General features: G+C 41.3%; 1 protein-coding gene across 1 annotated transcript in view; it reads left to right on the top strand.

Moving 5' to 3' along the window:
- Positions 1 to 24267, top strand: part of IKZF3 (IKAROS family zinc finger 3) — a 51959-nt gene that overhangs the window by 9169 nt on the left and 18523 nt on the right. The window contains exons 4-6 of the mRNA XM_063138775.1: positions 19139 to 19402; positions 19949 to 20116; positions 20762 to 20878. Coding sequence (XP_062994845.1) covers positions 19139 to 19402; positions 19949 to 20116; positions 20762 to 20878 — 549 coding nt within the window. The remainder of the gene's footprint in view (positions 1 to 19138; positions 19403 to 19948; positions 20117 to 20761; positions 20879 to 24267) is intronic.

Raw genomic sequence — 24267 nt, 5'->3', positions numbered from 1 at the left:
TCTGTCAGGAAGCCTATTCTGCAGCACCTCTAATGATCAGAAAACTCAACAGAACAGAACATGTGGAACCACTGTGTTGAAGGCTGTTGGGTTAGAACCCTGGTTGGCAGGTGAGTGACCGAGGGAGAGCACTATGTCCTGGAGATGAGAAACTATGATATTTGAATTTAGCCCTGGCAAATTTTTGTAGGTCAAGACAAGATGTAGATTTTTTTTTTAAAAAAAGCAGTGGCCACAGTAGAGTTGTCATTTGTCATATGAGCCTGACCTATCAACTAGGTCAAGCTGTTACAAGACCCTGAAGGCTGGACAATGCTGGAATAACCTATGCCACACTCTTGCCCGACATGGGATTTCTGTCCAGCTTTCAAATAGCAACAGTTGGGACAGGGGATTGAGGAGCAGGGCCGGGGCAGCATTGTCATGGCACTATCGATGATGATGATGATGATGATGATGATAATAATAATAATTTCTTACCCGTCTCTCCATTCTGATCGAGGCGGGTAACAATAGTAAATATAAAATACATAAAGCAACAGTCAAAGAGGGAAACAGGGGCAAAGTCTGCCCTACTATTGGGCAAGATGAGGAAACTATCTTGGGTGACATTGAGGACAGAGGGTAGCAAAGTGGCAGACAGAAAGATCTGACCCATGGTCTTAATTCAGCTTGCCCCTGCAGAGTTTCCATTTATTTCTATGAGATTTGTGAAGGAGAACTCTCCAGTGGATTGTGCTCCTTGTTAACTATTTGGGAGGGAGTGTTGTTGGATTTTGTGCCTCAGGCACAAAAATGTCACACAGGTTAACCCAGAGACTAGAGCCCAATTCTCACCGGGGCATGAATGTCTCGGTTATTTCAGGGGTAATATTGGCGTAACCTGACTGAATGCTCATCCACACTGAAACGTATCCTCCATGTAGAAAAGTTCTAGCCCAGCCTTCTCTCTGACATGCTAGTTTTCTATGTGAAGGAAGTGTTCTTTGTACAGAAGAACATATTTCATCACATGCTCACTGAGAAATAGCCCAGAGTTTCTGTACTTTTAATAGCTTTACAACAACAGGAATTTCAACAGGTGCAGCTCTTTATCACCCTGCTTCTGCCCTGATAAGCTCCGCTTGCTGAAATGCCCTCTTCTACACCTCCTAAAGTCAGGGGTGCCCTCTCCATCAGAAAGGTAGGGGATGGGAGTGTACCTGACCTTCCATCAACTACCATCTTCTCAGCACAGCCTGTTAGCAATTCCCAGGGCCAACCAAGCCCTTTTTTGCACCAACAGATGTTGGTCCAGATACGTTGTCTTTATCTCGCTTGTATCTGTGGCGTTAGCAGGACAGTAACTGTCTACACCTAGAGAAGAGATAAGCAACTAAGGCGATAATGAGGAAGGCCATGAACTTCCCCTTTATGCCCCCATTGCAGTTGCTGTAAGTGATATTATTGTAAGTCTTAAAATAAAACCCCAAATGTACTGGTCTTGTTTCTCAGAAGATCCTGTTAAGAAAAAGGACCCATCCATGTGTTTAATATATTCTAGCATGCACATTTTAGAGATCACAGCAGTGATCTACTTACATAGGGTGACCATGTGGAAAGGAGGACAGGGCTCCTGTATCTTTAACAGTTGCATAGAAAAGGGGATTTCAGCAGGTGTCATTTGTATATATGGAGAACCTGGTGAAATTTCTTCATAACAACAGTTAAAGCTGCAGGTGCCCTGCCCTCTTTTAAAATGGTCACTCTAGTATAGCTCCTGCAGCTTTAACTGTTGTGATGAAGAGGGAATTTCACCAGGTTCTCCATATATACAAATGACAACTGCTGAAATTCCCTTTTCTATACAGCTGTTAAAGATACAGGAGCCCTGTCCTCCTTTCCATACGGTCACCCTAACTTACATGAGCAATGCAAGCTTGAGGAAGGTATATGCAAAAGTTGTCATTGATTACTTCTGTTCAAAAGGATTGCCACATCTGAACTCGCCTTGATCATGCAGTAGCCATAAGTCTTGTGCTTTCTTTCTGCAGGCAAGGAAAATCCCTGCCTGCCACTGGAAATATTCCCCTCCCGCTATCAAAGGACTTTCAAGTCACAAGAAGAAGTAACTTCCACACTCTTCTGTGTGGCATGTCCCATTTTCAGACTTGCATTCCCAGTTGCCACTGCAACTCCCCTTCCCCCTCCCCCAGTCCAAGCCTGGCTTGAAAGTCCCACAGTCTATCCTTCCTCTCTGTACCTTGGCCTTCTGGCCACTCTTATAAACCACTTCTCATGTTCCACTCTTTTAACTTTTAGTGGGATGTAGAAGAAAGGGAAACCATTTTTAGCTCTACACTGCCCACTGCTGACAGGCAGACCCTGACAGATTAATCCTGAAGGAATGCAGTACTTGATGAAAAGAAGTTTCAATAAAATGAACCTCCCACTTCATTGGTACTTCACAAAAAGCTCCATCTGACGAGCGTTTTATTGCACGCTTGTTACTGGGCACTCACACAGAGTTTGTTCAGGTCCCTCACATGACGTCATTTGCCCACCGTGTGCCTTCCTCCCCTTCTGGCCTTCCTTGCATGATAAAAAAAAACCCTCATTAAGTCCGATGTTTTTTAAAACATACTGTATGTTTTCATCTGTACGCCGCTCTGAGATCTTAATGATATAGGGCGGGATATAAATGTTTTAAATAAATAAATAAAATAAATAAATAAATTGCTGCTCTCTCCTGCTGTGTGCAGGAGAAGCAGCGCCATTGGAACAGTGGACTCAATGGGCCTCGTGCTCCTTGGGTACTTCCTGTTTTTTGAAAGAGGAAGTAACTTGAGGAAGGAAAATATGGGTGGAGAAGTCAGGTGGGGAGCGTATTAACCCTTGGTGTGATGGAGCTTTAATTTTCAACAAGAACATGGTGAGTTCACAAGCAGCAACTCTTTTGCACAGAAGTATCAGCAGGAATTTTGTTTGAGAACCTTTCCCATACTTGCATTGCTCATGTGAGTAGACCATGTCTGTGCTCTGCTGGTGAGTAAGTGAGCAACTTGTGTAAAATGATAAAATTGTAGCCTGTTCCTGACTATCAGTAAAGAAAATGAGTGCAGCTCTAGGTTTTTGTGTGCTCCATAAAATGTAGTTAGAGACATCTAATGGCATCTTACTCTCAGACAGGAAACCAGTTTCTTCCTCCAGTAATACCACACTACTCGCTTCCCAAGCACTGAGTGAATTTAGGAATAATGCCAGGGCTTGGCTCAGTGAGTTCCTCACCTATTGGCCCCACATGGGGCTTCACACATGGCTTTGACAGAAGAGGGGTCATGTGATACAGGAGACTTGGGCATTTGAAGGTTCTAGACTAAAAGCTCCATCTGATGAGTGCATTATTGCACACTCGTTACTGGGCACTCACGGAGTTTGCTCAGGTCCCTCACATGATGTCATCTGCCTCCTGTGCGCCTTCCGCGACAACCCCCCCCGCCCCCATTAAGTCCGATGTTTTTTTAAACTCGGAATTGCTGCTCTCTCCTGTGTGCAGGAGAAGCAGCGCCATTAGAACAGCGGACTCAATGGGCCTCCTGCTCCTTCTGTACTTCCTCTTTTGAAAAGAGGAAGTAACTGAGGAACGCAAACAGCGGCAGAGAAGCGAGGGTAGGGAGTGTGTTAACCCCCGGTGTGATGGGGCACATGGTGGCGTCTGGAAGAACAACACCACCAGATCTAGGAGTTGTACATTGTGGTACAGAAGGGACAAATTGTATGTATTGATTCAAACTAGACAACTCTGGCTCTAGATTTCTACTGAACTTTTGAACACCTTGTCAGTTACTTTGGCATCCTTGATTCTGTGTGTACAAACTGGGAAAAGGTTTGCAATTGAAATGTTTGAGCTTTGAGCTTTTAAACTGATTGGTGTGGTGATGGTGTCATTTCACGAGTGCAGAAGTGGAGCAAGCAAGAAGCTGGAGCAAGGTGGGAGAATCTGCTAAAAGTTCTCTCTGGCGCTTGGTTGGGGTTCCAGCCGCTGTTGCCTTAGAAGACATGTAGCTGTCTGAGTAAAGGAAGTGCTGTGTTTTTTATCAGAATATTACATCTTTAGCATCGTCCTGTCAGTGGGACGAAATTGGGGAGGCAAGGGGCTTATCTAGCAACCTCAGCAAGTACATTTCTGCAGAGCTTCACTTAACAGGGGATTTCATAAAGGATTAAAAAATACACACAAAGTGTGTGGAACTTGAACTGTATTGGCACTGCCTTCCTTTGATTGTGGTTTCTGATTTGAAACTCACAGTCAGGGCTCTACATTCTCGTTGTTTTGTTTTGTTTTTGAAATTAAAATTCTGCACCAGGGAAGTCAAAATACACAAATTACTGTTTCTCTGTACAGTCCGATCAATGTACAGAGTAATACAAGCCCCACAAAATGCAGGTTCCCGTTCCTAAGGAGCTTAAAGTCCCACTTTTGACAGTGTTGCAGGTGAGAGAGAAGGGAGGAGAGGAAGAGATACCAAGCCAACATTATTGTCTACTTTGACTGGCATTAGCATTCCAAAGTCTCAGGCAGAGGTTTTTCCCAGCTCTGACATTTATAGCCTGACTTTTTGATAATGGCGATGGAGACGGGGACCTTATGCAGCAAAGATTGCTGCCACTGAGCTATTGCCCCTTTCCATGTGCACTGCCACATTCTTCATTGGAAATCTTTAGCCCTTTCATCTGTCACTATGGGCAGAATCTAACAGGGTGCTTAATGGCCCCACCAGGTCTTTTCTACCCTGCCAATTCTCTTCCACAAGTGGTGGGTCCCGCTGATTACATTGCACAAGTGGGACCCACTGCTTATGCAATGAAGATTTAGCGCTTTATAGAGGAAGCCCTGAAATGAGCAGAAACACTCTTTCTGGAAGGAGGCATCAGCAGAGCTCCCTTCTGAGAGCTCTGCCAACCTCCCTCTTTTCAGAAATGAGCGTTTCCACTCATTTTGGGTTGCCCCAGAAGTGCTAAATCACCATTGCACAAACAGTGGGAGCCACTTGCGTTAAAGTACCTCATTGGATTCTGCCATCTAATTCCCAAGATTCCTTGGTTGGGAGTAATATTGGTGGAGAAACATTTCTGAAAGATAGCTTGCCCTTACAAAGTGTCAGGTGCATTCTTGCATACATTCAGGCCTGCCCATGGGGGAAGGGGGAAGCAAAGGGGGCAATTTGCCCTGTGTTGTCTTCACCCCCCACATAGTGGCCCCACAACAAGCATTTTGTGTGTGTGTGTGTGTGTGTGTGTGTGTGTGTGTGTGTGTGTGTGTGAGAGAGAGAGAGAGAGAGAGAGAGAGAGAGAGAGAGAGAGAGTTCCCCACCTGAAAAAAACAACATTGCCCCCAGATTCTTTTGGTGGCCCTCATGCATTTAGAGTTCTCATGTGGAGCAGTAATGAGCCCCAGTGGGCCTGGGGAGCAAGCCATACAACTTGAGAAAATGACCTAGAATTCTCCAAAATCCTCTGCAACATTTAGGGATTTTGCTATGGGGACGCTCATCTAGAACGAACGTAGAAAGTCTGAAAACCACCAGTGTAGTTATACTTTAGTTATACTTTCTGAGGTAGAATTGCTTCAAGTATCTTAATATCTTCTACAACTGAGGCACGAGCAACCAGTTTTTGAAAATCTTTTCTTAATACTTTCCTCTGATCTGGTTTGCTTGTTTCTTATTTTGCTTCCTAAGAGTGTTTCTCTCCCCCCCCCCTTTTCTTGGATGTAAACTAACTGGCAATAAGCCTTCATGCTTGATAGGGAATTCAGAAACTTTTGTTGCTATTTTTAGAATGTGAAATTTCCACCAGGTGTTCACTGTCTGTTTGGGTTCATTGAGGCATCACCTTAGAAATGAGTTATTTAAATGAAAAATGAGATAAGATCAAAAAGTAATCCCTTTTTGCACTAGTGTTTCAGTGGATTTGGAGAGGAACCACAAACGAGTGAGGCATGAGTCACACCCTTTCGCAACCGTATGGGAACCACATCCCTGTAGCTTCTTCCCACACTGCTCTAGTAACGGCTGTGTGTCAGAACCATGTGCGTGGGATGACATGGTTCTGAAATATAGACATTAATGTGGAGAGGTGAGGGAAGAAACCATGGGAGAATGTCTCCTACCCCCTGTAGCAATTAGTGAATCAGTCCTGAAAGTGTGGTTACTAGTAGCCATTAGGCTACTATTACAGATTCTTACAGATTACAAGAAAGCATATGTACATGAGAGGCTTAAACTGGTTTAACCATAATTACTTCTCTGGAGAGCCCTGGAAACAATCATTCTATTAGGGCCAGAACTCTCTAGCAAAGAAATATCCTATAATTCCAAGGATTCTTTGGTGAGGAGTACCATGACAGTTAAGCTGATATAAACCTACTCTAACTGTATAGCGAAGACATATTCCCCCAGTAAGCAGCTGATGATACATTGACACTTTCCTCTCCATGCCATTTATAAGTTTGTGGCACAATGAGGCCTTAGCTAGACCTAAGGTTTATCCCGGGATCGTCCCAGGGTCATACCTGCCTTCTCCGGGGATATCCTGTGTGTCATTTACATGAACAGAGATGACCCTGGGACGATCCCCGGATAAACCTTAGGTCTAGCTAAGGCCTGAGTAGCACTGCCAAATTTTGATTACAAACCATTTTGGCTCCCTGAGCAGGATCAAGGCTGGTGCCTGGCTAGGTAAGCAAACACAGCCACACAGACATTTCACTGGCTGTTGGCCTGGTCTGGCCTGGCTTGTTCCTTCATCGTGCTCATGGCAATGAACACACATTCCTTGGATCACATGCTGTGAAATGGTCATGACTATCTCTTTGTGTCCCTTCTAAAGGCTGAGCCTTATAATGGTGGTGATCTGGTGACATACTGTGCATATGTAAGAATTCAGGCATATGCAATAATCTAAGAAGAAAATGGAAACCCTGATAAACTGAAGTGCCTTAGTACATATGTGTGCTGTAACTGCATACACAAGTACAATATTAGGAGGAGGGCTTTCTCTGCTGTGGCACCCCAGCTGTGGAACGAGCTCCCCAGAGAGGTTCGCTTGGCGCCTACATTGTTTTCCTTTCGTCGCCAGCTGAAGACCTTTTTATTCTCTCAGTATTTTAACACCTAATTTAACTTAAATTTAAACTCTGCTGTTTTAATCTCATATTTTAACCTATATCAATTTTTGTTGTGTGGTTTTATCCTGGTCGTGCTTTTTATATTGTATTTTGTATTTGTGTTTTTAAATTGTTGGTTGTTTTATTGTGCTCTTCATGGTTTTAATTTTTGTGAACCGCCCAGAGAGCTTTGGCTATTGGGCGGTATAGAAATGAAGTAAATTAAAAAAAAAAAAAATTAAAATGGGGGAACTCACATCCATTTCTTTACAGTTCCAGCTTTGCCATCAGCTATCCTGGCAACAGATGATAAACTGACAGGGCCATTTTTAGTATGTTTTTAGGATGCTTTTATGATGTTTTTAAACACTGTATGCCATGTTTTTAATCAGCATTTTATGTACTTTATGCTTGCTGTTGTTCCTCGATCCAATCGGAGAGGTGGGTAATAAATATTATTATTATTATTATTATTATTATTATTATTATTATTATTATTATTATCCAATCTGATGAGTTAGCAGCTCTGATGATGAGGGTCAGAGTTCCCTCTTGAGAAGCTGCTTGTTCTTTCAGTTAGCCCTGAACTCTCCAGGGTTTCAATAAACTGGCTTTCCAGGGTTTCAGGCAGTTTACAATGGAAAAAGTGCCAACAGGTTACTTTTACAAGGTACATCCACATCAGGCCAGCAACCCATCAGAAGTGAAACGGATTGGACAAAATGCATATTTTGCCAAGAAGACAGTTCCAATGATCTTCGGTGTCCTGCTAATTCCAAAAGAAAAGATAAAGGTGTTGGTTACAAAACAGTTGCTGAAAAGCTGATTTTGTTTGATGAACTAGGAGCTTTACCACATAATATTACACTCACAAGATTGACTGACTGATTTTATTACTTTCATAGACCAGTCAAACAGTCAGCACAAAAGAAATATAGCATGTGAATAAAATATAGAATACATAAAACATAAATGCCAATGAATAAAATACTTACAATCTTCATTCAGAGCAGTCTAGAACTAAAATTAAAATGATTGTGATTCTGTAATACCAATTAGTTTCAATTTCCATTGATTAATTGCAGACGCACAAAAACTTGCCACTTTGGGGGTCATTATCTGAAAGTAGATGTGTTACATGTTGTTCATTTGTTCTTCCCAAGAACCATTGTAAAATAGGAGTTATAACTATGTGGCACAAATCTTGATAAAAAGCTAAATGTGCCCTACGCTTTCTACTTCTCCCAGCCCACAGGGGCATACCCATTCCTGATATGATTTCCTTCTAAACCTTCTGTTCAATAAGCTGGACAGTAATACATTGCATCTTGCTAGGGTAAAAGTTTTCCTGAATTTTGGGATGTACAGCTCAGTCAGATAATTTGCATGCAAAGATGCCCTTCCATTGTCTCTATAATCAGAGTGGTTAGAGGTATTATTTAAATGTGTTTGGAGCTCCACATCCCAGATACATTGTTGAATTAGCATTTTGGCTTTTGCGTAACCCAAAGCGATTCGGTTACTGGGTGTGAAGCCCAAGTTTCAGAGTTCATCATAAAGCACAGATTTCCAGTTTGTCTGGCATGCATCAATTAATGTCATAGGAGCCAGGCCCACAGGGAAGAAAATGAGGTTTAGCCAATAGTGGATCTTAAGAATTCATGTGTGGGCCTCCAGGGAGATTTGCCCCATCTGTAAGTGCACACATGCATTAGGGACACAGCATGGGACTCTCTGTACTGTGCGGGGGAACTTGTTCAACATGATTTCAAATTGGGCAGAGCTTTTATATATGCAGAGTTGGGATCCATATAGTATTTGAGAGATAAACTTAGCCTGGAATAGTTGAATGGCTGAGGGAAAATACTGTCCTTTCATACAGAAGAAATGCAGGAACACCTTAATACTCCTTTTGAGCATTTTCAATTGCATTTTTAATTTGTGTGCGCCATGAACCGGAAGAGTGAAATATAATAACCAAATACTGAAAATGGTGAGCTGTTCAATAGGGTGGTTGTTGATCTTCCACTTATGCTTTATTCTCCTTCTCGAGAAGACCATAACCTTGGACTTAGCATAGTTGATAGTCAATAGTTCATTTTTACAATAACAGTCTAAAGCTCTTAAGAGATGTCTTAAACCTATACTCCGTGATGCATCATCTGCATAGAGGAGTATAGGGAGAGGTTTATTTGCTAATTTTGGGGTGATTGCTAATTATTTGCTAATTTCTTAGTGTAGTTTCTATTCCTTCACCAAATCATTCACTAGTTTGTTGATGTAAAAGTTGAATAATGTAGGCGCCAGTATACAGCCTTGTTTTACTTCAAGGTCAGGATTCACCCTGTTAGGTTCCCATCCTGTTACATCTCACCTGTAAGCCAGTATTAATCAGAGCTTTAATGCTAGTTTTAGTTCTATCTCATTATATTTTAGTCGGCAGCTTTTGTGCAGCTTGGCAGTGTGTTTTCTTAGTGTAGTTTCTATTCCTTCTCCAGAGTTTAATCTTGTGAGTGTAATATTGTGTGGTAAAGCTCCTAGTTCATCAAACAAAATCAGCATTTCAGCAACTGTTTTGTAACCAACACCTTTATCTTTTCTTTTGGAATTAGCAGGACACTGAAGATCATTGGAACTGTCTTCTTGGCAAAATACGCATTTTGTACAATAATTTTCACTTCTGTTGGGTTATTATTTATTTATTTATTTATATAGCACCATCAGTGTACATGGTGCTGTACAGAGTAAAACAATAAAATAGAAAAACCCTGCCGCATAGGCTTACATTCTAATAGAATCATAATAAAACAATAAGAAGGGGAAGAGAATGCACCAAACAGGCACAGGGTAGAGTAAAACTAACAGTATAAAAGTAAGATCAAAATCAAGTTTTAAAAGCTTTAGAAAAAAGAAAAGTTTTTAGCTGAACTTTAAAAACTGCGATTGAACTTGTAGTTCGCAAATGTTCTGGAAGAGCGTTCCAGGCGTAAGGGGCAATGGAAGAAAATGGACGAAGCCAAGCAAGGGAAGTAGAGACCCTTGGGCAGGTGAGAAACATGGTATCAGAGGAGCGAAGAGCACGGGCAATAGCGGGGCAATAGTGTGAGATGAGAGAGGAAAGATAGGAAGGAGCTAGACTGTGAAAAGCTTTGTAGGTCAACAGGAGAATTCTGAGGTGAATTGGAAGCCAATGAAGAGATTTCAGAAGTGGAGTAACATGGTCAGAGCGGCAAGCCAAGAAGATGATCTTCGCGGCAGAGTGGTGAACAGAAACCAACGGACTGATGTGAGAAGAAGGAAGGCCAGAGAGAAGAAGGTTGCAGTAGTCCAACCGAGAAATAACCAATGCATGAACAAGAGTCTTGGCAGAAGAGACAAACAAAAATGATCGAATCCTGGCAATATTATACAGGAAAAAATGACAGGATTTAGCTACTGCCTCAATATGAGGAATAAAGGAGAGCGAGGAGTCAAACATAAAGCCAAGACTACGAGCTTCCTTGATTGGAGTAAGTGTAACATAATTGACAGTAAGAGAGAAAGAGATGAGGAGAAGGTTTAGGAGGAAAAACAAGCAATTCAGTCTTTGCCATATTAAGTTTCAAACGATGATGAAGCAGCCAAGCTGAGATATCTGAAACTTTTTCCATTGTAAACTTCTTCACTGTGATCTAATCTGAAACAAAAAAGAAAGAAAAGTTAAAAAATAAGAAGAAAAAATCATATTATACTTGAGATGAATCTCAAGTAAAAAGTGACCTCTTATGGAAATTTCACATTATTTTCATTTACTCCCTTCCCCCATCTTTTCTGTGTGATTAAAAATAAGTTATTGTGAGAAAACTGAATTTTGGGTGCCATTGTCCAAGATGATTTCCCAAGATTTCCCAAGATGATTTCCCAAGATTGCCCCTATATGTAATTTTAATCTACATGGTAATAAATACCACCATACCAGATTTCACACTTGTATCACAATGTGCATGATTTGGCCAGAAACTGTCGTTAAGCTGCTCTACTATATAAAGAAAGCTAGAGCCCAGCCTCCCATCAAGGATTCAGGAAACTAGTTAGGCTCTCACAAGAATGAGCTCCCTAAGGAGGTTCGCTTGGCACCTACATTATATGCTTTTAGACGCTAGGTGAAGACCTTTTTATTCTCCCAACATTTTAACAATCTATAAATACATTTTAACATGGTGTTTTAAATTTGTAATTTTGCATTGCAGCTGTTTTTATCTGGTTGAGCTTTTTTATTGTATTTATATTATGGTTTTATACTGTTGTTTTATATTATGAATGGTTTTAATTTTTGTGAACCGCCCAGAGAGCTCCGGCTATTGGGCGGTATAGAAATGTAATAAATAAATAAATAAATAAATAAAGTTCTAGCTTCCCTATAGCATGGGAGGGCATGGGAGGTCCCCAGTCCTAGTTGCCAGTCACTAGCTGGCCCATATTTAAAATGGCTCTCTTCTGCCTGCTAGACATATACACAGTATCCTCATATGAATAGCACAAAAAAGACTCAAGGGTGCTTTTAATAGTGTCATACGTGAATATACCCTACAAAAATTAGTTAGGCCTGAATCAGTTGTTAATCCACTTCTGCCTACCTACAGTGTTGTTCCAAATTTGTTACATCTCTATATAGATGGTTTTCTTTGGGGCTTTTGCTGCTCAAACACCTAAAACTAATTAGCTGCTGTCAAAGCATTGTTAAGCCATTTAGGCATGCTCACTTTTTTTTAATTGGGTAGTTAGGAAATGGTGTCATACAAATGAAGTTACTATATATACACCATATATATGGAGGGGAGACCCATCTGGCTATCTGAACATCTGCAAGGATGAGTTTTCTTTATCTCTGAATTGTTCTAGTAAATCAGACATGACATTAACTCATCACATTATGATGATTAAATTTCTTTGTTATCTAGATGGGTTTATGCATCCTTAATTTAATTTTTTTAAATGTCACATGTGCAGAGAGTTCTGCAGCTATGAAGCTATATCATGTGTAAACATAAGACTGAAATCTACTGAGCCATGTGGGAGAGATAAGTTTCTTTCCATATAGGTGCACAGGCTCCAGCACAAGCAAATATGGAGCTGTATCATTGTTTGCTAAAGGGAACAATAGTCTGTCTGGATGTAGTGTAATTTCTCTGCACAATTCTTTCATGAGGAAAGTTGGTACTCCACACTATCTGGATTGTGGCTGAGTATTTAAACAGTGTGAGTCCTACATACCTTCAGAGATTGCCTTCTTCCTTATGAGCTATCATGACTGAGCAGATTTGCACTCACTTAAAACACAGAGGCCACATTCGCAAGATCATAGAATCATAGAATAGTAGAGTTGGAAGGGTCCTATAAGGCCATCGAGTCCAACCACCTGCTCAATGCAGATCATGAGTGGAGGGAGGGTCAATCATCCACAGAGCAGCAAGAGGTAGGAAAACCATGCTGCGCATGCCTCCAGACAACCATTACTGCTGTAGACTGCTGTGGTTTACTTAATCCCTCACCGCTCCATGGATAAATTCACGGATTCCTGCCGCAATGCCCACATATCCCAACTCAACCTGTGAGAGCCTCCCCAGCTGCCAACAGGGCCATGTGACCATAGAAAATGGCTGTGGCGGCAAGAATGTCACCAGAAGTGGCACTCACGCTTGCTGGCAAACCCTGTGATCGGCACCATTTCCCCCCTTTTTTATTTATTATTTATTTATTTAGAATATTTATATACTGCTCCCCATTGAAAAATGTCGGAGCATGTACAAGATAAAATGCAAATAAAAACAGAATAAAACAGTTAAAACAAAATTTAAAAGAAGCAAAAAGAGATCCAAAGCTGCATATTAAGGAAAGGCTTCTTGGAATAAAGACGTTTTCAAGAGGTGCCGAAAGGAGTACAAAGTTGGCGCCTGCCTGACCTCCAGAGGCAGGGAATTCCACAGGAGGGGAGCCACCATGCTGAAGGCTCTTCCCCTGGTGGGTTCCAATCGGAGGATGGATCTAGGTGGAACCACCAGGAGCAGGCCCTCGGATGATCTCAGTGACCGGGCAGGTTGGTAAGGGAGAAGGCGCTCCCTCAGGTATCCTGGTCCCAAGTTGTTTAGGGCTTTGTACACAAGTACAAGAACCTTAAACCTGGCCCGGTAGTGAATAGGCAGCCAGTGCAGTTCCCTCAGCAGAGGAGTTACATGCTGGAAAGGGGCAGCTCCAGACAACAGCCGAGCTACAGCATTCTGCACTAGCTCCAGCTTCCGGAGCAGCTTCAAGAGCAGCCCCACATAGAGTGCGTTGCAGTAATCCAATCTTGAGGTTACCAATGCCTGTACCACCGTGGTCAAGCTATCCCTGTCCAGGAGAGGCCGTAGTTGGCAAACCAACCGAAGATGGTAAAAGGCACTCCGAGCCGTGGCGGCTACTTGAGCCTCCAACGACAGAAATGGGTCTAAGAGTACCCCCAAACTACGAACCTGTTCTTTCAGAGGCAGAGCAACCCCATCCAGAACAGACAATGAGCCTGTCTCCCAGACTCAGGAACCACTCACCCACAGGGCTTCCGTCTTGCCAGGATTCAGTCTCAGTTTATTGGCCCTCATTCAGCCCATTACTGAGTCTAGGCACTGGTCCAGGACCTGCACAGCCTCACCGGATTCAGTTGTCACAGGGAGATAGAGCTGCGTGTCATCAGCGTATTGATGGCATTTAGCTCCTAATCCCCTAATGACCGCTCCCAACGGCTTCATATAGATGTTAAATAACATTGGGGACAAGATGGTGCCCTGCGGCACTCCATAGCTCAATTGCCAAGGGGCCGAGGACTAGTCACCCAATGCTACTCTCTGAAAATGACCCCGTAGGTAGGACTGGAACCACTGTAACACAGTGCCTCCAATGCCCATCCCACGGAGCTGATCCAGGAGGATACCATGGTCGATGGTATCAAAAGCCGATGAGAGATTGAGCAGGATTAACAAGGTTGCATTCCCCTTGTCCCTCTCTCGATAAAAGCCATCCATCAGGGCGACCAAGGCTGATTCAGTCCCGTAACCAGATCGGAACCCAGACTGGAATGGGTCTAGATAATCAGTATCCTCCAAGAGTGCCTGCAGTTGCACCGCCACAAACCTCTCAAGTACCTTCCCTAAAAAAGGGGTGTTTGCAACTGGGCGGTAGTTGCCTAATACCATCGGGTCCAGGGTGGGCTTCTTCAGGAGTGGCCTCCTTAAGGAAAGCAGGGATCACCGCTTCCCGGAGGGAAGCATTTATCACCCCCTGGACCCACCCAGTCAGACCGGGGCTTAAAATCCACAGGGGTCCCATCAGGTGACATGGAAACCACTGTGGATGCCCGCTAACCATCTTGAAGATGTGTAATGAGTGTGGGTACTTGAAAGCCCATGAGGAGGGAAATCTGCGACATGTCACACTAACTCATCATGGTCCATGTTTTTGAGCAATCCACAATGGCTTAGCATGTCATCTGAACAGGCCCACAGAGCTCATCCAATGAACATGATTGGCAACAGAGTCTGGAAGAGAAAAGGAAACTATCTTTATTCAGGGCATAATTAACATGTCAAACTTCTTACCATAGGAAGTTGTGATGGCTACTGGCCTAGATAGCTATGTAAAAGAACAGGATAGTGTTTTTTCTTTTCCAAATCCCTCAAATTTGACTTTCAAAAGCAAAATTTGATTGTCTTTGAAATTCAAAAAGTGAGTTCAGATTTTAGCATTTTCCAATTTTAAAATGTGTATGAAACTTCATTTTGACTGTAGTGCTGCAGAATTGTCCTCTTCCCCCGTGTTATACTCACTTTTTTGTGAAGCCCAGTTTGGTAAAATTAATTAAATCAAATCGTTTCCCCCTTTGGTGTATGCAGTGCACCCATATGCCACTCCAGCTCAGAAATGTTCATCTAGCTTAGTCAAGAACTATGTTTTATTTCCATTTATTTCCAATGGTTTTTAAATTTTGTATACTTTTTAATGTTCACTGTTTTTAACTTTTGTAAACTGCCCAGAGAGCTTCGGCTATGGGGCGGTATATAAATGTAATAAATCAAATCAAATCAATTTTTAAAGGTAGCTGTGCAGCCTTCCTCTTTTATATTGGAAAGAATATTTAGCCAGCTAAAAATGGGGTGGGGTGGAGTGAGGGAAAGACTTCTATCTTCTTAGGAGCAAATTTTTCATAGAAGTTGGGAGGGTGAAAAGCAGATACAGTTTGTGATTTCTATCCCCTCCAGCTTTCTCTGCTTGTTGGTGAGGAAGTTTTTCAGAATTCTCAATAAGCATAGCTCTCGTGTGGTGAGTGTAACATGTAGCCAGGCTTTAAGGGAAAGCCTTCCAGTTCAAATGCTGCCGGTTCCCAGGCAAACTTGATCCCCAGTTGTTGTTTCTTCTTCTTCTTCTTCTTCTTCTTCTTCTTCTTCTTCTTCTTCTTCTTCTTCTTCTTCTTCTTCTTCTTCTTGAAATTAAGCACTGAGTAATTGCAGGGCTATTCCCATTTTTCACAGCCCCCCTCTTACCGATTATGGGATATCATACTATTACTTGTAAAACTGCTCTTTTCTCACAGCTTCTGCTTTCTGCCAATTTTACAAGTTCGGTCAGCACGTGTTTTCCGCTGAACTTTTTAAAAAGCACCTACATGCAAACTGAAAAATCGCTCAAGCTTTTGCTTGGGGGAACCTTCAACAGCTGGAGCATAGTGGAGGCTTCAGTCAGGAAGACTCAGGTGCATCCTTTCAGTTCCTTATCAAAAGTAGAGATGCATTGTGCAAAGGCAGGTGGCATGGAACAAAAGCAAAAACCAGGTATTTTTTTCACGGATGAACCGTAAAAGAACTTGCAGTAAGAATCATACATCCACACAGGGGTCCCTGGGCAAAATCCCCAAATAGGAGTATAGCATTGTTTCGTTCTTCCACTTGACGTAGCAGTAAAAGATTCCAGAGGAGCCTTTGACACCATCAGTTTTCTTGTGAAAATACAGAACTGGAGAGTTGTGACAGGATTTGTAATATGTATTTATTTGGTATCCACAAGTTCAGCATTGGAAAACAGGCAAGCACCTAGGCAGATAGTGCTAGTCTATAAGCCACCGTCAGTTTCCTAAAAGCTACAACTCCTCTTTGGAGCCCTCTTTCACTTGCAAGTCTCCTTCTTGCCAGCCAGCTGCAAAAACTCAAGGCCTGTTTCTCCTTCACTGGTTACTTCCAACTGCCAAAACGCATCTCCTTCAGCTCCACCCACGTAAGTGTGGTGTGTTCAGTGCTCCTCAAGCAAGCACTTTTCATTAGCAAACTACTATACAAAAGCCTTGAGGGATGATCATTGCACATATCCAATGAGGATGCATGAAATAGTAGAACAGATATTCACAAGCAATCTTGGGGTGTTTTAAAATGTTGAAGTGAGCACATTTTATCTAGTTTTCCATAAGTGTGTTATAGAGACTCAAAGTGTATTACAACAAATATTTCAGCAAAATGCAAACAAGACACTTCTGGCAAATCTCAGCTTATCTGCTATGTGCCTCTTTCCTTCTTTCTTTCTTTCTTTCTTTCTTTCTTTCTTTCTTTCTTTCTTGTGCATTGCTTTTGAAATCCCATCCTCCAGTCTTGAAATTTTAACTGAATGGCTTATGGCTTATATATTAGTTTAGCACAAATCCCCCTTCTGTTACTAAATATTTCAGGATAATTGCAGTGATAGATGCATCTTACTTCAGGTGTCTCCAAAATAGTTAGTTCCTGGTGGCAATCATCTCCTAAGAGGAAGTCACTATTTGAACCCATTCTGAATGCCAGGATATTTGCTCTGTAATATGTAGTTCCGAAGAGTGCTTCTGAAGATGTGCAGAATGCATCCCTTTCACTTGAATAACCACAACCCACCAACACACTGTTTGGACTGGAGACAAACAATAGTTTCTAGGAAAGTTGAAAGTAGTGATGGGCAAGAACCCCTCAGCTCAATTCAGAATCATCTCCGCATTTACTCATGCCCCCCCCCCAAGGCACAATCCATAGGCAATATGCACCCAATCCACTGGCAGTCCATGTAACAGACCAGGGGAATTCATGGGAGATGTAACTGTACCTCCTCATCCAAAGGAAAGGCACATTAAACCCCATCAAGTCACCTGAGCTGTGGCTCAAATGAATATTTGCAAATATTTGAAAATTGCCAGAATGTACAATTTGCACATTATCTATTAAACACTATCAGAGTACTGAATATCATTTCACGTGAACGGCAAAATACAAAGAATATTAAATACTGCTGCCTCTTAGCTTTCAAATATCCATAGCCAAACATCAAATATCACTAGATGTCAAATTACAAAACAAAATGCCAAAAGTTCTTGTAATATATATCCACACATTCAGAACTTATTCATAATCAAAATTTACTGAAGACAATCTTGAGGAACATTTTGAGAGCAAATTCTGATGAGCTAAACTGAATAGTAAATAAGACCTCCCAAGTCATGTGTACAGCTTTTCTGTTCGAAGAATCCAAAATAATATTTGCCTTTGACTCATCACTCATGTTGCTGACTCATATATATAGACTAAGATTTGTTTATAATCCCTTGATCCTTCTCTATGATTTTGACCCAAGGTAGATTTCCCCAGATTTTGTATTGATTTTGTCTAGATTTTTCCTGCCCCGTGGTGATGATGTCTCAGGGTTACTAATAGTACAGCTGGTGTAGCATGGTGACTAAGGGCCAAATCAAATGTTATATTAAATGCATTATTGCATTTAATGAGACTGTTTTCAAAGGACAAATACAAATGCAGGGAGGGGCAATCAGCACTGGGACAGTGGCAAGTGAGGACAGGGAGCTCAATCCCCTCCATCGCTGTCATCCCACTGAAATACACCCTCCCCACAGCTGTAATTTGCTACAGATTTGCTAATTTGCTATCTGACTGTTGGCAGGTGGGGTGTGTGTGGAAAACTAGTGGGGAGGTGGAATGACATGGAGTGGGTGGAAACCTGAATAGAAGAACTCCACACTGCAGTATTTTGTTGAAGGTTCCTCATACATAATAAACTATAAGCTTTTCAGAGGTTTACATGCACTATTACAGAGGGGATATGCGTCACTTTGCACTGGGTAACCCACCCACCCATCTAAATTCTGTTCCTAGAGTGGTCAAATTCAAGCAGCTTATTTTGGGTGGCTGCTTAAAAACCTTTTCTGGGTGCTCTGATGCAACAAACGGATGGACTTGGTAGCTTCTGGCCATGCAGTGAGGTAATTGTTATCTTGTTGTTGCAGCTACACAGAAATCCAGAACCCCTCCTGATCTTTGGTGACCACAAATGAGGGTCTTGAATCATGTGATGTAAAAATCTGGATCAATCAATGGGTGGAAGAAATATTAACATTACTCATCAAGGAAATAGTGGCTTAATAATAAATAAAATACGCTCAACATCTATGACTTTATCTGGAAACCCTGGTCTGGATCCTTATTTAGCCATATTTAAGAGTAGACCTAATGAAATCTAAGTATGACTAACCTGAATCCCCATTTTGGGGGGAAAATACTGCAGCACTAAGCCTTTCAAATATCTGACTCCAAAGCCCAGACAGACCCTTCTTGACTCCAAGTCCCTATTTCCTTTCTCTATCTTCTCTTCGCTGCTCTCCTCTTTTTCTTCTTTTCCTTTTTTCTTTTTCTGTCTCCTCTCTAGATATTTCTTACTATGGGCAGCTGTGGATTATGGAAAATTGACTTGAAAGTGGATGGGTTTCATTGGCATGTATTTCATTTCATTTGTACTGTAATAGTTTAAAACTTGCAATGGTTTAAATCCAATCTGTGCCCCCAAAATGTTTAAAAGATATTGAAAAAGCAAACAAGAAAACAGAAAATAACCTATTAGTGTTATTTGAAGTGCCATCTGGTTTTACCAATCTCCTTTCTTTTACCTTCCCTCCCCCAGAAGATGTCTTGATTAAAGTGAAAGGTGAATACACTGAAAAGGAAGATGGTGTTTTGAAATCTGAGGAAATGGAAGCCCGAGGAGAGCCTGAGATCCTTTATAATTGTCGTCGGGAGTACGGAGAGTATGACAGCATTGAGCTAGAGAGGCATTCTGGGCCATATGACCTTGTTAGGCCAACTAGTGGAAAGCTGAATTGTGACATTTGTGGATTGGGCTGTGTCAGCCTCAACGTTTTGATGGTTCACAAACGCAGCCACACTGGTAAGTAATTTCAGGCAATCCCAAAGTGTGATCTGAATGTTGAAAGCATTTGATATGAGGATGTTCTAGAAACCAGTAATGGTCTCATAAGGTTACCTTCCCTTTCAAGTTGGGCATGAGACAAGGTTGAGGCTGAGGCAGGACATTGCATTGCATGCCCAGTTAGGAGGCATACCCAGTAGAGTGATATGTGCAGAAACACAGGGAACAAGGTTGCTCTCAGGTTTGGTAGTTATTACTCTTATACACTCTAAAATTATTGCTTTCTGCGGAAATATGCCACTAATTTTAATTCAAGAGGGGAAAGTGTGCTGCAGCTATTAGAATTTGGGGAACACTCCTCTAGTTTGAGTTTCTTATGAAGCCTCCCTCCAGTTCTCTTCTTTGACCTGAGATGGGTGACGAGACCCCTCTGCCTGATATCCCTCATGCACCTTAGGGATGAATTAGTTGTTGTTTTGTATGTGTACAATTTAGCAGAGACTATCTGCTCTTAAGATAACAAGTAAACAGCTTTTCCTCCCCCTTATGCATGCTGTTTTTAAGGTGAGCGCCCTTTCCATTGTAACCAGTGTGGGGCCTCCTTTACTCAGAAGGGCAACCTTCTCCGTCATGTTAAACTTCACACTGGAGAAAAGCCATTCAAATGCCACCTTTGTAGCTACGCCTGTCAAAGGAGAGATGCGCTCACTGGTCATTTAAGGACACATTCTGGTAAGTGGCTTCAAAAATAACTTTTCTCTAGATTGAATGGACCCAGTTCTTTCATTTCTTTTCTTATGGTCTGTTTTCCAAACCCTTTACCATCCCCATAACTATGAATAATAATTTTGCACCATGAGATTACATGAGGGTCAACTAATCACTTACGGTTGATCAAGGTAATTGATGCTGGTGTATTCTACTTGTAAAGATGGCTATGATGAAGCTAATCTTGGTTGTTGTTGTTGTACACAATGAATAGCATAAAAAGAAATGATGGTTAGGCTTAGTAACCAGTAAGGCCAACAAGAAAAAAAGTGGATAGGCAAAAGAGATTAGAGAATCTGGGACTATGAGTGACATTCTTATTGATCTTAGTGTCTCATAGCTAGGCACTTCTTGCTCTGCCTCAGTTTCTTCCATCTTTAAAATGGGTACAATTGGAAGCAGAGGGAAAATATTTTTGTCGTTGTCAAATATTTAGGTACACTGGGCAATTGGGTGCCCAGGATTTTTTCAATCCTGGGTTCAATCTGATCAACCTTGCAAGACTGTTCTAGGGATGAATGAGGTCATGGTTTAAGCACTTTACATATTAAAATTGGTGTGTAAATGAAAAGAAAAACGATAACGGTCTTTTTGTTTACTTATTTCTAGTGGAGAAACCATTCAAATGTGAATTCTGTGGACGCAGCTATAAGCAAAGAAGTTCATTGGAAGAACACAAAGAGAGATGTCGGACCTATCTGCAAAATGCTAGCCTCAGTGAACCTGGTGAGCTCCTTAAAATTAATTATATGAAGAAAATTCTTAATTGAAGGGGGCTGCTGATGGGGAAATCCTGGAACAGAGTTCTATGAGGAATAATCTCACTTCCCTTTTGAAGGAGATGTGAGATCTGTGTGGCTATTTATTTATTTATATTTAAAGTATTCCTAGGCTGCCTGTAAGGGCAAGAACTTTCTCAAGGCATCTTACATACTAAAATCTCATGTGATAAAATCCAATGCAGTGCTACAATTTTAATGTGCTGTGGGAATGAAGGAATCATGGGCATATCGACCCTCTCCCTGAATGGTGATTTTTGTGCATGGATGGTATAAACAGATGGGTGCAAATTATCATGCTACCAGGAACTCATTCAGTCTTAAAGGGGGTGTTTAGCATAGGATGGTCATGTCCTTATACAGAGGTGTCCCTTTAAATGTCGAGAGGCAGTGGGAGAAGATATAGAGCTCCATCAGACGGGGGGGGGGGGGAATCATGCTTCCCTACAGTCGCTTCTCCACACTTGCTTTTGTTGCTCAATACTTCCTCTTTCTCAGAGAGAGGAAAGAGGAATAAACAACATGCACGTGGCCCATTCAGTGGGCCATTTCCGTTGCGTCGCTTTTCCTGCACACAGCAGGAGATAACAGCAAGTTCCATCTTTAAAATAATTGGACTTACTGGGGTTTTTTTTGTCACGGGAATGAGGCTAGACGTGGTGGGAGATGCACAGGAGATGAACAACATTGTGAATAGGACCTGCGAAAATCCATGAGTGCCCAGTAACAAGCATGCAATAAAATGCTTGTCTGATGACACTCATAGCCACCATCTCACCAGCAGCCCTATCCAATTCCAAACCATCCTGCCTCCTGTACCAGACTGACATCTAGTTTTACCTCACAAATGTAGAGAGGTCGCCTGTTGATGCAGGAATGGGATGGAAAAGCACGGTGTCTGTCTTGAGGAGTACAACTCTCCAAAGACAATTTATGATTTATAATGTAATTGTAGACCACACCTTCATAAAAAACTTATATAAAATATTTTCAAACTAGAATTTGAAAATAATTTTCTCTTCTGTAAATTTTAATGTTAAATATTCTTCATATTCCACTTAGCTGAGCCAGAAACTGCTTTATTTCCCTACATTAGTATGGTTGGTAGTAGAGATGTAAAATTTCTAGAAATTTTGAAGCCATGGGGGGGGGACAACACAGTTTTTTTGAGGGGGAATGGGACAGAATGTTTTGGGGGGAAATAAAAAATGCAATATTGGCACTTTTTACAGATTGAAAGTCACTTTGTTACTTTAGGTACATAAAATGTAATTATGTACAAGTTGGTTTGGCATAAAATTATCACTTTTGGTATATTAAAAGTACAGTATATTCAAACAAATTGAATTTACTTCTTTAAATTCTTACCTTTTTTTGGTAACAAATGAAGCTACAACTGTAAGGGACACCTGAACTGTAAGGAACCTCTTTGGTTTTGCCAGTTTATGAGGAGAAGGCAAAAAAACATATTTTAAAAAACAGAAGAAACCATCAACATTAATAACAAAGAAAATTATTTATGTTAGTTATTCCGCTAGTCCTCCACAGTATCAAACAGGCATAAAGCACCCATTCCCATAAAAAGAACTGATAAAAAGAGGGGACCAAGATGCAAGAATATGCATGAAATTTAATCAGACTCATTTTCTGAGCTATAGCTATCACTATTAGTTTCAGTCTCTGCTTCAATGGCAGCACTGCCCCCTAGTGGCAGAAATGCATCTTGCTCTTGCATTTGAGAGTTGTAGTCTCAGTTTGCAACCTAGGACTTGCTTGCCCTTGGGGAAAACAGAAATTGTAATAATCTGATACTGTACATGGTTTTTAGAAATCATTTGGAGAAGTAAATATATGAATACCTTGTCTTAAACATTTTATTCATCATGCTAAAATAAAACATTCCATAATCCACTTTTTCTTCATTTTTTTCTCTTTTCCGATTTTTCGGAAAAAAACAAAAAAACTTTGGAGAAACCCTGAAAAAAATGGAAACCACCCCCATTCCCCCCTCTAATTTTTCCATTTTTTCCCCCAGGCCTTCACATCTCTAGTTGATACCCATGATGGGAGGATAATTATTCCACTGGGCATACTGTAAAGCAAGCTTGTAAATAGCCACTCCCTTGGTCATCTGTGTCAAATAAGAAATGCTTTTGGGTAATCAAACAAGGAAATCTTTGTACACTGAAAGAGAATTACATCTCCCTTTTTCTTTTAGGTCATTGGCATGGTTAAGCTCCAATATGTTCTGTGTTTTGGGTAGCAGTTTTGAGATTTGGTTTCAGTATTGGACTGAACATGATAGTATTTAGTAGTTTGCTTCTTATAACACTTATAACTACCAAAATGTTCTTTTAAAAAATGGACTAAAATTTTGAATGTTGAGATGTAGTCTCTCAACATTTTGAATTTCACTTTTGAACTTTGGCAAAATGGGGTAATTTTAAAATATCTGTCAGTGTTTAGTTTAGCTCCAGTAGAAGCACCTAATCAAAGACTCGTTGGCCTTGTAGGCCCCGTTCAACTCTGCTATTCTATGATTCTATGAAAACATGATCCTGGTAGAAAGAATGGCATTACTGGAATGATCACTTAATGCCAATGTAGAAACATATGTATTGTTTTTGTCACTAAATAGTGGAGGAAAGTAAATCATGGCTGACATAAGCAGGGGGGTTGTATGGGTACACCAAATGTAATTTAACTACTTCTTAGAAGAGAGAGCATAATGCTTGTCTACTTGGGGGTACATCAGCTATATTTGACTCTTTGACTGCTCTTCTGGAAATTGTCATTGATGAAAAGGTTAACATTTGTGACCACATGGCTGAGAAGGGGGAAAAAACTCTGCATGCAACATTACATTCAAATGTGGCTGCCATGCCTGATCAGAGATTCTTATCAGGCCATTAACAGGTTGTCTTGTTCCGTGCTCCATTCCCTTAGTGACCACATCATTTGGTGTGACAGGAAGCAATGGTGCTTATTCAGGTCTCACTTAGCACTTTGAGGTTTTGTTAACCATCCCCTCTCGCTCTGAAAAATGTGAAGCCGTGGGTTTGGGTTGACAGAAGTCACATGTTGGGAACGGCTTGAATTTCCTCCCAAAAAGGCACGCCATCATGACCTTGCTAGAATGGAGGATCAAAGATTGCAGAGAGATTTTTTTAAAAAAGTGACCAGGTGGAGAAACATAGTGAAATTCATTTCTCCTCATCTCCCTTTTTCCCAGTGGACCAACTGTGGCCACTATGAGCTCCCAGCCGCTACAAGCCAAGCTAATCTTTCATTTTTCTCACAGCATTTATACTAATTCTTAACATTCCATGACAGTAC

The sequence above is a fragment of the Elgaria multicarinata genome, chromosome 11 (assembly GCF_023053635.1).
Source record: "Elgaria multicarinata webbii isolate HBS135686 ecotype San Diego chromosome 11, rElgMul1.1.pri, whole genome shotgun sequence".
Taxonomy (NCBI): domain Eukaryota; kingdom Metazoa; phylum Chordata; class Lepidosauria; order Squamata; family Anguidae; genus Elgaria; species Elgaria multicarinata.
This window is presented reverse-complemented; position numbering and strand designations above follow the sequence as displayed.